Source organism: Paralichthys olivaceus, chromosome 22, assembly GCF_024713975.1.
Source record: "Paralichthys olivaceus isolate ysfri-2021 chromosome 22, ASM2471397v2, whole genome shotgun sequence".
Lineage (NCBI taxonomy): Eukaryota > Metazoa > Chordata > Actinopteri > Pleuronectiformes > Paralichthyidae > Paralichthys > Paralichthys olivaceus.
In genome coordinates this window covers 12,081,980-12,096,649 of record NC_091114.1, presented here as the reverse complement: position 1 = coordinate 12,096,649, position 14,670 = coordinate 12,081,980, and the positions used below count along the sequence as shown (strand labels likewise).

Genomic DNA, 14,670 nt, shown 5'->3' with positions numbered 1-14,670 from the left:
ATTCACCCTTGAGTTCCCTCTTTGTTCGGCTCTTTCTGACTTTTCCTTTGTCTTTTCGGTTTCGGGGGGGTGGGGGGGGGGGGAAGAAACTATTTGGACATAATTCTGCAAACAGCTTTTAAAACTGCAAAATGACTAATATCTCGTTGCTCACTGTGGCATTTAAGAAGAAAAAAAAACATCTTTTGACCTTCGCTTCCCTTCAAGAGAAGAATTACTCCAGCAGCTGAAGAATCATCATCTCCATCTGAAACCAAGCGTACATGCGGTAAGTTTGTGTGTGTGGGAGAGAGGGAGGGAGAGAGAGAGAGAGAGAGAGAGACTCTGGTATCTTAAGTCATTACGAACCCAATCTCCCTGACAGGACGCTGTGTTGTCTAGGTGACAGAAAAAAGCATAATGCACTTCACTTCTGTTGCAAATGTGTCCCTGGATTGCAAAGGTTTTGCTGAAAATGTCATGTCCATCATTTCCCACCGGAGGATAGTTACATTCTTATTTTGTGCCATATTTTCTGGTAATTTTTCGCTTCCTTCCCTTTGTTCGACCTCTGATGGGGGAATAACTGAACAAATTTGCTTGCACAATCTGAGAGTCTGACACAATCGTCCTCTTAAGAGGCACACCAGAGTTCCTAATTGAAGTCAATTGCTATCATAAGCTGCTCGAAAGCTGTAATGTCACTGATTATCTTGACGTTTGGCTTTAAAATGGGTCCTGTGGCTGCAGAGGTTATTAAGGAGTTGTGCTTATGTAACTGGTGTAATTGGGAGTACAAACAGGTTTTGTCTGTGGCTACAAACCCCGACCAGGCACTGTGAGACCGACAGGACAGGAAGCAGAAGATGAAAACCACAATTTGCCTCCGATAGTGTTTTCAATGTATCCCTTTGCCCTATTAAACAAAACCTATATGACATCATGAATATACATTCGTGGTCCCCAGATGTTTAACCCTACTCACCTCAGTGATCTCCTGATATTTACACACATGAGGTTGAGGTAATGGTTTAATGGAAATGTATTGACTTGGATCAACTTTGGTAAAAATATTTGTTGGATGAATCCTAACAATGGATTTTTATCAATCTAGAGGAACCAGAAGATCATATTTTTATGTAGCAAGTGAAATATCATAAAAATATGTGTTTTTTAACCACAGTTCCTTCTCCCTTTTAAACAAACCGAGAGGACATTACATAGATTCTTAGTCACGACGATATTGGCCGTTGACCTTTTTCATCTCTTGATTTTCATACAAACTCCACACAGGCGACAATTCTCTGATGTATTTTATATCAGACAAAACAAAGACTCAGAATATGTCACCTTGGACTTGTTTTCCTTTCTGTTTGCTATTTATTTATATTATTTGTTTTCTTCAAAATTACATGGTTGACTTCACCTCTTTCGAAAAGGAAAATTTTTGCTGTTTGACGAGGGGTTTTATCCATAAAGGTTCAAAACAACTCGTCTGTGGCAGGATTTTATCAGAACTTTAGAAATTACAAAAAAAAAGGAATCTCTTTTAAAAAGGTTGTAATTGTCTACATGAAATGATTCTTTATTTCTTTAAGCCACTCTTTGGTTGAATTAGAGACAAGCAGCATCAGTGACGAGGGGTTGCAGGACACATTTTATTTTAAAGAGTCTCGAGTCAAAACCATTGGGAACTTCTGGTCAAGGGCAAGTCCAGTCCCAAAGGGTCCAGACCTTGAAATATGTATATGAGGAACCTGAAATGTCCTCATACATCAAAAATATTAATAAATCTGTTTCTGACATTTGCAGCAGGATGTCGTCTGTCTCCTTGAACGAACCACGTCTGACACATTCTTTTTATCTACACTGTACAAAAGGCAAAAACATTCTTTTTTTATTTGTTCTGCATTCCAAGGACAAAGACACAAAATATCCCGGTGTGAATTCAGGAAGCAAATTGCTGTGGGATCCTGGGTCCAGACGGCGTGGACACACAAGATGGGCTCAGTTCCAGTTTTTTAAGAATTATCCTCATATTGGCCGGGACACCCACAGGTACAGATACCCACATGAGGTCTTAACATGCCTGGGGAATTAAAGAGGGGCCAAAAGGTGTACCAATGTTCGACAAATGTAATTTCAGATACAGTTATCTCCTTTGGGTTTGAAATGTGAATGAATACGAGGGATTTGGAAGATTAAGGAGAAGACTGAAGAAGCTATGATGAGAGGAATTATATATTTTCATGGAGCCTTGACAGTGAATGAACCGACAAAACCAGACAAAACGTTCTATCAATGTGACCCTGGATAAAACCAGTTCAGCAGCATAAGGGCTACAGTGTGTATGTGGAATAGCTGCAATGTATTTCATTTAGATGAATGCAACTATTCTCCAGTTGTGTTGGAATCTGTAGCACAAGTTGCGCCCTCACACAAACGGTGAATGCTTTTGGATCCCTTCAAGGTCTTCCACCAGGAAACTGGCTTTTCGCAAAAAATCCCTGCATATGACCAAATCACAAGCATCCTTCTAACTTCTTTGTTTGTGGTTCAATATTTCCTCAGTGGGTGGGATACCACGAGCGTTTCTACACAAGCACCAGCGCAATGGTGGGAACAATGGTGCTTGATTTACAATCATGCAGCTGCGTCCATTGCCAGCTGTCCCCACCCCCCCCCACAAACAGCAATGGCCTCGTCGCCCAGCCGTTCTCCACGGGGGTCCGCAAACCAGCCGCCAGAGACAACGCTTGCGGAAGCCAACTGTGGCACATGACTCCACCAGTTAAATTGGGCCAATTAGCTCGCATGCCAATAAGTGCTTCCCGCGTTGCATTTCCCAGTGGAAAAAAAAAAGAAGTCCTCCAAATTCACAATGCAGAATTTCTTTTCCTCTTTATCTACTTCTTTTCGTGCACCTCCTCTTTCACTTCACTTCAACTTGTTAAATACACTAAATTCCAAAGTTGTGAGATGAGCAGGTTGGTAACATGACTCACATCATTAATGAGGCAATTAAACTGTTGCACAAGTCAAAATTTTCGACTGAATCGTCTCAAGCTTTATTTTTAACTGCACTTTTACCCATACTGCAGATTTACCCATTGTCCCCCTAAACTCTTTATCGCCACAGCACAGACAACCATTTCAGTATGCATCGAAACAGCGGCTCACTTTTCCCCCTCCGCTCGCTCTCCCACCTCTCTCTCCCCCTTTTCCACCAATCTCCTGCCTATCTCGCCATCAGACAAAAATATCTGCGATGAAGACATCTGCTGGACAGCTTGTCATGGGCGCTGGAAATGGAGAAACTGAAGGGATCTGAATGATCTGTCTGTGCCAGAATTACTGCCCACTTCATTACAGAGAGGAATGGGCAGATATGCCAAAAGATAAAGGAAAGAACTGCAGAGTATTTCTGGCTGTAGCAAAGGGGCTACTCACATTTAGAAAAGCAAAGACAATCCCACATACATATTGCATTCACTCAAATTGTTTAAATAGGCTTTGTGTACTTTTTATTAAATATAAAACAGAATAACACAAGTGTCACTACTGAGAAACTCCAATAATTTAACATTCTCTGACAACTAATTCTCATTATAAACCATAAAGAAGATTTGGTTTATTATCAAAAACTTGACTCCGGCTTCAAAGCTGCTGTAATTGAATTGTTCACTGGGGCTCAGATTTGTGTCCTCAATAAAAATGTTAACAGAATTCTGCTTCGTTTTCTCTGCCTCCTCTCTAGACAAACCCAACCCCCCCCCCCCCCCCCAGTTTTCATCCCCCTTTCCTCCCTCGTCTCTCTCTGGCAGTCGAGAGTTTCTGTTGCATGCGGTAAAAAAATGGATCGCCGCTGATTAGGAAAAGACAAAACTAATCAGGAATTAAGGTACCCATGTCCCCACTGCCACTCAAGATTTCAGACAGTACCCGCAAGCTGTTTCTCACAAGCCCAAAGAGGCAAGTAGCTGAGTGTAGCATGAGTGGCTGTTTTGTCTTGAATTAATCATGTAAAGCGGATACGCAGCTCAACAGAAGAACAAATAAAGTGGAGAATAAACAAGTTGAACCTTGATTTAGGTGCAAATAAAACATTAAGGAATATTGTTTTTCTCTAATCTTGATTCCTTGCACGTTAAGCCTGAGCTCCGTGTTTCTAAATGCTGAGCAGTGTATTCTTTCATTATGGTGGACTGGCACGATGATCCCCGTCACGGCACTTCTGTCAAGGCCATTACCAAAATTGCTTGCCAAATTAATCTATGTCATACTCTGAATTCACTTCCCATCAGTGGAAGTACCGAAGCCCATTGGAGTCGTTTCCAGACTTTAAAGAAAAGAAAAAAGTGCAAGTTAAAGATGCTGTGGCGAAGTGCTTTTATTAAGCCCTGAGCACAACCTATGAATTATTAAAAACACGGGTGTATCTATAGACCCTCAAACCATTAGCCTGGGAGCGAAAGGCATCCTGGAGTACATTCAAAAATACCTCATCCCTCCGTACTCGCAAAGTCCTGACAGCGCTTCCTCGTGATTGAAGAAGTTGGGACACGTTGGGGTTTTAAACCCAACCCCTTTGAATTTTTCAACAGCTGCAGCTGCAGTTAAAGCACCATTAAGGCACAAAAGCCAAACTGCTGTGGCTCTCCATAATAGATGGAATAACAAGGTATTTATTGGCCGAAATATTACGAGCACTTATCTGAGGGGGAGGCAGCTTTGGAACGCTGCAGTGTCTGGAAGTGGGAAAGCAAATGTACAACAGTGACTTTAAATGGGCCCTGACAAAAAGGTCACATGTCGTGTTGCTCCATTCGAACTCGCTGTGCTGTTGGTGGAACAACAAACCATCGTTATACAACAGCTTTTCTGTTTTACTGCAGTTAAAATAGCACAAGGAAATGAACAATCTTTATTAAACCTGCTCTAATCAATGTGTAATGCAGGTGTGCCCACTGATAGCTCACATCGCAGCGTTTTAGCCTTTCAGCTCATTGTTTTGGTTTTACTGGCAAGAAACACAAATCAGCTCACAGGTTGTGAGGAAACCAAAATATAAGCTGGTATGGAGATGACATACAAGGTGAATAAGAATTAGCTGCAGGTACACTTACCTTCAGGTTTACCTCCACATGAAAGAGTTGAGATAAATGGCTGATTTTAAACCCAACTGATTAAACCTTTTTTTTTTAATAAGGTCACAAGTACAGTATTACCACAACCCATAGGAATGATGAGATTAAGACCCAAGTGGAAATATATTGGAATGATCCTTCACAAATGAAGTGAAAATGAATTCCATTTGTGTGGCTAATGAAAATTTCAACAGACACCCCCCCACCCCCATCTCCTCTAAGGGGCAATTTCCCAGACCTCAGTCCTGTTCATTAGCCAGCATGTGCTACCTACCTACACCCACCAATGAGAGCGGAGCGTGTGTGCGGTGATGGAAATGGAGATGGATGTCTTACCCCCAGACGCAGGGCATTCGGCTCATTCAAGTGGCAGGTAGCTACGAGCTGTCAACCACACACGTACAGCTTCTTCCCCCCCCAACACTCCTCCACCAAAGCACCCACTTCCCCACTTCATCTCACTCCTCCACCTTCCCAATAACCCCATTCCCCCAGGGGAAGCATCCAGAGCTGGCTCCTTCTCCTAATTACCCATGGGCCCCTGAAACGCTCCAGCTGTTTAGAGTAGTGGGACCACTGCAGGAGCAGGAGGCGCAGCAGCAGCTGAAGAGTTTGGGCGTGAAATGGAGCCTGATTAAAAGTTTTAAAGTGCCTCGGAAGACAAAATAGGGAAGATTCAGACGAGTTGAAGAAGCTTCTCACATGTAGATTGAAAGAAAGGACTTTTTAATTTCTAATATTTAGTGTCGGGTCATCTACGCACATGTTTCCGTCCGACAAGCGTTCCCAGAGGACTGATGCAGAACGCATTTGAAAGGCAAATCCATTGATCACATGGACTGGAATGTTCGGTGAACAGATAAAACGACTGCCAGTTTGACAACTGACAAACTGACACTGATTGATAGATCAGCGCTTAACTGACTCAGACCTCTGACAAACACGCAGCCTAAATTGCTTACAAATGGATTGATGGAGTGATTGGCCTTGCAGGGGGGGTTCACAGAGACAGCATTTACACCCACCGTCTCTTCTGCGGCGGTCCAACGTCGACTTGGCAGGGCCAGAGGAGATGTAGAGGAAGCCATCCATGAAGAGGGAGACGTCAGACAGGGAGGGATCCTCCGACCACTGCTCGAGTCTGGGGAAATCTATAAAAGAGGTTAGAGACACAGTAGATGAGGGAGGAAATGGTTTTCCCCAGTGAATGTAATGGTGCACCAATTCCTTTCCTTCTCCTGCTCTGGTGTGTCACAAATTCACCTCCACCTGCAAATGAAAAATAATTTCTATTGTCCTTGACCCACAGTCAATGTAGAGCACAGGACAAAAACATAACAAAACATGGGAAGACTATCTGGGGTAAGTTAACTTTTAACTTTTAGGATCAGATGTGATAACTTTTTCTTGGTAAAGTATATTTGTTGCCATATAATGTCTATTATATCTGATCCTACTTTTAACAGAAAGAATTCTGATATTGCACCCAAATTACATGTTGGATCATTTATTGTAGATACATTATAGGTGGCAAATACACTGTGATATATACATATATACTAATATAATGTTTTGGAGATACATGGTTTTCACATTATTGAGGTAGTTGAAATTCTTAATATAACTTGAGTGAAACGGTTCTTGAGGTATTGAAAAATTTGCCACACAGGATTTCCCATATTAATGATCTGTCAAGTTGTCGAGCCTCCATCATCATCGTGGTTGATATATTTATATACTATAAAAAAAAAACATTATGGTAAAACTCCCAGATTAAGATCGGATGAATCTTCTCCTCCCACTCTTACTCAAATATAAAATCCCGTCCTGCAACCAGAATAGACATGGATACTCGAGCCCCTGAATTCCCCACCAGCTTTATGACCGCTGTTCCTCAACCTGCACTCTGACCTCCATGTAGAGGATGTTTCCCTGCAGGCATCAGTAAAGAGGCACAACATAATCTTCTCTTTCCACAAACAGCATAAAACACGATTATACAAACTGCTGTTAATATGGTCATGACTTTGTCACATGGTCGTTCTCTATGCAAAGTCAGAGATAAAGGTTTCCTGATGGCGTTTTAATGCACCGACCTTCATGTACTGTATCTGTTACGCTTTGTCCTCTCTTCATCTTTGTCCATTTAATTTAGAGGCCTCCACTCGCTTCATCTCTTTTTTTTCTCTCTCACCACTCATCCTTTCTCGCTGGCTTTGAGAGTTCCCCACATTCAACCTTATCATTCTCAAATTCAATTAGCCTCAATTCTGGAGTTCAATTGTCTGCCGGAGCCTTGGCAATATCTTGGCGATGTTATCATCCACCACCTCCAGCTCTCTCATCAGGCAAGGTAAAATAACTTTAATTGAAACCACTTTTAATTGATGTGACATTTTCACCCTGCACTGACAGCACATATGCCTCGTCTCAATGCCGCGTATCATTTCACGCAGAGAAGAAAAAAATCTGTTAATTTAACGAGGCGGCTTGGTGTGTTCGTCGTGTGGTCTCATGTGTCGAGCTCATTAATTGTGCCCATAGGCGCATTAATGATCTTTAAATTACTGTGGAATTTTACTAATACATTTACATAATATTCTGAAGAAATGGAAATAAATGGATGTCCAATATCACACGCAAGCACCTCAATTAAACCATTTTTCAAGCTTTATCTTACAAATTGATGATGACATGAATGCAAAGCACATTCTGGATGCATTTTACAGTATCCAACAACTTGTCTTACTGCAATTAATCTTCTAGTTGTGAGAAAAAACTAGCGATGAAGGTATATATAAGAAATATGACACAATGTAATGTAATGTGATATGATTGGGAGCCTGAGAGATTTTTCCAGAGCCTTTATACTGTGGTATCTAACCATTCAGATCTCTGTGCATATGAGGCCATTGTGGACCATGTTACCTAGTTACCATATATTTTGCAGTCTCACCTAGGTTAACCTAAGGTTATTTTAAAGAGATGTATTTTGCTCAAACTTGTGTTTATAATTTTTATTTGGATTATCACTGGTTCACATGCTCTATTGTTCAGAAAACACATCACTCTCCTCAGACTGTCCAATGTTGCAGCAACACCGTCAATCTGTCAATGACGTACTTGGTGTAGCTCGAGTGTTTAACACTCACTTGTTATATCAGGGTCGACTAAATTAGTTTCAAAAGTTGTTTGTACCAACTTTTATTTCTTGAAGTCTCAGTGGTCGTACCTCAATACAGGATGATGCTAGAAATCAAATTGAATGTAGAGACAATAAATCCTCTGTGTCACTTGAAAGTTCTACTTCTAGATGTTTGTCATACTGTTTCAATTAGCGTCTCTCTGTGTGCGAGACGGCTGCTGTGTGCGCCTGCATTGTCTTGTTGTGATGCCGCTGTATGTGTGATTTGTTTTCAGATGTCTGTAAAATACATTTTGATCTCAGTGAGACTTCTTGATTAAATTGCTAAATGAAAATGGATCCCCCAACGCTGTTATTACAGAGTGAAGACTGGGCGATATAACAAAATGAAAAAAACAAGAGACAACAACAAAAAAAAAAAATCCTCCATGGTCCATTAGCTGTGTATCCAGTAGCATACACAATAAAATCAACCACAACATGATGTCTGACATGACGCGAGCATTTTAATACATCGCGGTCAGCAACTGCAATATGTTTTTTGATGTCATCCCAAAGAGGCAGAGCCAATCAGGTGACATAAAGCCTCAGCGACGCTCTGGAGCATCATCTGTAATCTGAGTCTAACAGGGAGAATGTGTCTGCCAATAGCAGCGTCATAAATACATGGAATCTGACTTTAATGAATTTAATCAGCCAACTGCAGGTAGGCGAGTCTCTGACACATACACACATGCTCACAAATACACACAACTGTCCCAGCACGCAGGCTGAGGGAATGTAAATAAGCCGGTGGTTGATGCTGTGGCACACTCTCGCTCGCTCTCTCTCTCTCTGTGTGAGCCTTGTTACAACAGTCCCTCTGGGCCCCTAAAGCTGGACTCCGTTAAGATAGGACTGTGATGTCTGTGGGGGCGGCGGTTGAGAAGTCTGGCCTGCGCTGATTGGCTCGGTCCCCAGTGAAGGGAGGTGACATGACAGAGTGCTCAATTAGCCATCTGGTCGCCCACGGCAACGGTCACAAAGTGGTGCCCGACAAGCAGCGGACAGTGGGGTAATCAGAGGCTCTCGCTCGCTCTCTCGCTCACACACACACACAAACGCAGAAATGGAGCCACATAGTGGATGATAACACAAAGGGCGGACATATGCAAGACATCATGTAGAAGTCAAAGATAAATGAGACCAGAAGGCGTAAAAAGTCAAATAATTCAATCATCACAGAAATGAAGCCAGGGTTGTTACAGAGGGCAGCACAGTGGGGCAGTGTCACCTCATAGCAAGAAGGTTACTGGTTCGAATCCCAGTTCGGCCAGGGCATTTCTGTGTGCAGTTCACATGTTGTCCTTTTCTCAGGGATCCTCCCACAGGTCAATGACATGAAGATATGGGGTTTGGTTTACTCATTAAATCAAACTTACTAGGGAAATGAATACATAAACAAACATCCGTGATACTGTAGGAACTGCCGAGAATAACATTAATTTAACAGGTGCTTTGACTTTTAAGTTTGGTTAATGTCCCCTCTATTAACATGGAGGAGGCAAGATTAAGATTAGGTACTGCAGCCAGCGAAGTGGTACGGATAAGGGATGTATGTATTTACTGAGATATGTACCCACAGGGCACAAATTCATTCTCTGGCCAATGACACCTCAAGCTAATTCTTCAAAATGAAAAGCCATTCAGCACAGAGACTCACCATCAGGGGGAAAAAGTTGAATTTTCACAAACTCAAACAGGAACGACGCAGACAAGCACTGAAAAACTCTCAGAGCCTTATAATGTTGTAAAAACAGGGTGGAATAGAGACACAAGAAGAAACAGGCCCTTTGGTTTACTGCTTCTTTATATTTCTATATATGTGTGAATATGTGTGTGTGTGTACTGGTGTTCATCTTTTTATTATACACACCGAAAGCCTGCTGGATTAATTTTTAATGTGCTGCAAGATTCAGAGATTCAAGGCGTCACGAATGCTCGGGTGGCAACAATAAAAACTTGGTTGCCTCCAAATCTATGGTGTGTCATTTAAGAAGAAGCGGAATGATGTGAACGTCGCTGTTTAGCTTGGTTTTATAGTACAATGGCCCCCTGGGTTGAGCGGAGAGCCGCCATAAACTGGAATTTACCTGTTTATACTTCTCTGTTTACGGTTGCAGGCATTAGCTAATACGCTCATCCAGAGATTTACAGTGAAGCGGCCGGCAGCGATTCAGTGTCACCCTTCAAGAAAAACAAGTTGATCGGGGTGCAAATCAAAAATGTGACCTTGAAGTTGAGTTTGGCCTCTGACAAATACTTCTGATATTTCTCTGTATAACAGTTTTATGTTGAAGATGTTTCTTATAGCTTGATACCCACAGACAATTATCACTCACCTGAAATCTCTTGAGCTTTATAGCATCTTTAAGCTCATAGTTTTGTTTTTTCAGGCCAGTGACTTTAATATTTTTGCTCACCGCTTTCATCAGCATCATTTTCAGACTGTACACAACTAGTTAATGAATTCAGAGTCCGTCTACACCTGACATATGCTTCGTATTCGGATTGTATCTAGATGTGATATTAACCTTATCTGCCTCACATTTGCTGTAAGCATTGTTAATGGCCAAAGGAAGTACTTTTGCGCACCTTTATCGAAATTAAATTAAGAGTAGAAGCTTTGCAGAGACAGTCATTCATTTTTAATGAGTTTTATTCTTTTAAAATTCTTCTTTTTGCTTAAATGGTGCCATTTCTTTCCACCTAAGAAAAAATAATTAGAAAATGTTCCCGATCTGTCTTTGCTCCCATGACGAAAACATAACGTGACAAAAGACCTTGTTCCACATACATGTTTTTGATGGTTAATTTTATTTATGTGGTCTTTGCAGCCTCCTGAGTGTAAGATATGGGAATACAAGGGACAGAGAAAAATGATATATGAGGTTAAAATTATACAAGTAGCCACCGCAGTGGAAGCCTTTGACTATAGGGGATAGAGCCATCATTGAAGCTGCCCACAGGGGTTGCTGGAGTGCGAAGAAACACCACCTCCGAGAGCTGCCACCGGCTTGTTTTCTAATGGAATCCGGGATGGGGGATATGTAAATGAACATGCTCCTGCAGTATCTCGGGGTGCTTTGGGGCGAGCAGGTGTGGGCGGGAGAACGAGGTCCGTCTAGGCCGGCGCTCATGCACACGCAGGGAGAAGGAGCTAATGAAGTGGCGATGCTCCGGCATCAGTGGATGTCCTCACACCGGAGCTACAAATGAGCTGCTGTGGAGGGAAGGGACAGAGCAGAGGCTGCAGGGAGAGGCGAGCTGACAGCTTTGTTTTGATTCTCTATATCCAAAGGGAAAAAGAATGTTTTCCCCTATTTGTATTTTTACAAACCCACTGTGAAATGACGTAGCGCAGTAAGAGCTACTCCAATTTAGACTTTAGCTGACAAGGCCGAGAATTGCTCGGGTTGGCGATTGTTTATTACCGGCTTATTCCAGCCTCCCGCCAGGGAGACGGTGATTTCTGTAAAGTTTGTTGTCGTTTCATTCAGCGCAGTGTCTGGTTTTTGCAGCACCATGTGGCGGTGGAACGAGGGCCTGAGATGTGCCCTTGTTGTGGATGTGTGGTTTATAAGACAAACAAAATCAAGGAAAACAAGCACACGTGCGCCGCAGGACCACACATAATGGCCCGCTGCTGCCACCAGATGAAATCCTTATAACTGCCTTTATGTTACCTTGCATGTGTGTGGCCATTTTCCAAGGCTGGGGTCTTTAAAACTCTATGACAACCCTTAATTCTGTCTTGTCCTCTAAACTGCCTGTTTTATTTTTCCGTCTCTACTGTATCATCTCAGTCAGCACCACGCGATACAGTGGGGACGGCGTCATGTGGGTATTGAATTGTTCCCGCTTCCTGTCAGACAAAACACAGCGCTCAACAACTGAGAAAATAAAAAGTTCAATTTCTGTTTAATCAGAGTTTTCACAAGTTTTCTCTGTGAACTCCAGGGGCTTTTCACAGCTTTGTGTGTAATGTGACCGACTGTAGGAAAATGTCATAGAGGGAATTTGGACAGTATTCTGTGTGGAGTCTTAATCTTCTCCACACAACACAACAGTCTGGTTCTTCACCACTGTTCCACAAATTAGATTTGTTTTGTATTATTGAACAAGAAACTTTTTGACCCTGTTGGATAAGGACGGCAGCTGACTGGTCAGTTCAAACCACTGATGATGTGACGTCCGCCCTTCTTCTAATTCATGATGTGCATCCTGTCATCTGTGCATTAGTGATGAATCTATCTTTTTTTTTTGTAAAATACAAACGTTAAACACTTTTTTTGCAATGTTCAAATTGTAAAACCAAAGTTTTCATCTCAGCAATCACGTCTGTGAAAGGCTCACGTTGGTCTACAGTCAACCCTGATAGTGAATCTGTAGCTGAGTCTGACCACAGCGCTTGTTGCCTGCAGGGGTCACTCAGTGTAGTTGGACATCCATCACGACAGAAAGAGTCCGGACGGCTCGGAGTTTGTCTAATGATGAAGCCCCAAACAATCTCCAGACACATGATGAGAAGACGGACGCCGCTTCTATGCTGCACATTTCAGGTGGACACGTCTACACGCATGAATGTGTGTGCGTCCGTTCCCTGTGTCAGCATGCGAGTCTTCTGGCGCACCTTGAAGTAATGGCCGTCACCATGGCGACCAGGTGACCCGTGCTAGCAATTAGGAGTCGCTAACAGGCTCGGAGCAGACGAGTGTTCACAGATGCGCCATACATTATGTAAAACACAGTCCCAGAGCAAGTCCCCCTCGGCCTCCAACTAGCGGCCTCGCCTTGCTCTTTTACTTTTATACATTATCATCATCAGTCGCACAAATGACACACACACACACACACACGTCATGAGAGAGCAACGCACAGCTGAGCCGCGCCTCCGATGCCGGGAACATGAGATGGGTGATGCAAAAGAGAGTTGAGGGAAAGTGCAAAATAAAAAAATTAAAATCATAATTTTACTGGGAACTCGCTGGGTTCTAATTTGTGGGTTTTTTTGCCTTAATTTCATATTCATGGCAGAGGGAGAATAAAAACCTCCCACTGTGTTTTTATAAACGTGGCGGTGCAGCGGTGAGGTGACTTTAAAACATGATTGGCTTGTTAGAGTATACAAACAATGGGGCTTAATATATGCGACGCCGATGGTTGTAAAAGTCCAAATCGCACACCTAGTTTAAAAGTCTTTTCACAGATTTATATCTTTTGTGTGTCTGTTTCAAAGCAGCTTTCTGAGCTCCTTTTTTAATATAACGGTCTGTCCAGTAATTATGAAAAAATATCTCCTCAGATTCTGTGGACCAGCACTGGGGAACGTTTTTTTTTTTCCTGTCAAGGGCCATTTCAGTTTTTATAGCATCCTTTGAGGGCCGTTCTAAATTATTGAACTCATACATAACACTAACTTTTCTAATGCTCGTGTCAGATGGTAGTGGTGATGATGCCACTCACTTTAGTTTGAGCCAGAACAACTCACTCAAGAAAATCATCAGTGATTTTACACACCAAATAATTGGGTGGTATTTAATATGGCTGTTGTGCAGGACAGAGAAAAGTTGGACATTTCTTGCCGTGTCCTTCGGGGTTTTCTATTTTGAACGGTATCAGTAAACTTTTGATGAGGGTTAAATCTGCCACTGTTAGGTGTGAAGTCCATGTGTGCTGTGAAAGTGTCAAAGTTTCTTACCAGAGAGTTTGTTCTGGTGCAGAAACTCCATCTGCAGCTTCTGTCCGGAACGTTGAGCCAAGCGATAGGGGGTGGAGTAGGTTGGATCTCCGGTGGCACACATTACATCTGCCCCGCTGAAGACCAGCGCCATCGTCTGCAGCACGTCAGGCGACACCACAGCTGCACAAAGCGCCTGAGCACACATAAAACAAGATAGAGGATGGCATTGAGACGTTCTGCGCTGTCTCTCGGCCCACTCCGAGACACATGAGAGCTCAGCACCATTCATAAAATTCTTCAATAATGTATGTGCAAGATAAAAACTGTATTTGTAATTTCAATGTGTTTGTAAATCAGATTCTTGGAGCCGAGTATTCTGTGGTTACAAATCTTATTTATACGAGTCCACCTTAACGTTTCCTGGTGTGATGGAATCATAAAAGACTGAATAAGAGCAGCCGCGGCTCATTTCTTTTCTAAGCAGCTTTCTACAGCTGGATTAATACCTTTAAAAATGTCACATCCCAGACAGTGAACCAGTGAGTATGGTCTCGCTTCCCAATGCAGGGGGAAGCAGCCCGGTGTGTCTCCGTCTCTACGGCAGTTTGATAGAGGACAAAGAGTCTATAAAGCTGCGTCAGAAAATCATATAAAGTTTAGAATTGAGTTTCAGCGCC

The 14,670-nt window shown here is 42.5% G+C and overlaps 1 protein-coding gene across 8 annotated transcripts in view; it reads right to left on the bottom strand.

Annotated features, from left to right (window-relative positions):
- The window catches only part of arap2 (ArfGAP with RhoGAP domain, ankyrin repeat and PH domain 2), a 98,859-nt gene that overhangs the window by 31,041 nt on the left and 53,148 nt on the right, over window positions 1-14,670 (bottom strand). For all 8 annotated transcript variants that reach the window (XR_011239903.1, XM_069518764.1, XM_069518768.1 and 5 more), the window contains 2 exons: window positions 14,012-14,186; window positions 6,152-6,277 (listed from right to left, as the gene is read on the bottom strand). Coding sequence is in view for 7 of the 8 variants with exons in the window: in XM_069518764.1 (XP_069374865.1) it covers window positions 6,152-6,277; window positions 14,012-14,186 (301 nt within the window). In the remaining variant the exon portion in view is untranslated. The remainder of the gene's footprint in view (window positions 1-6,151; window positions 6,278-14,011; window positions 14,187-14,670) is intronic.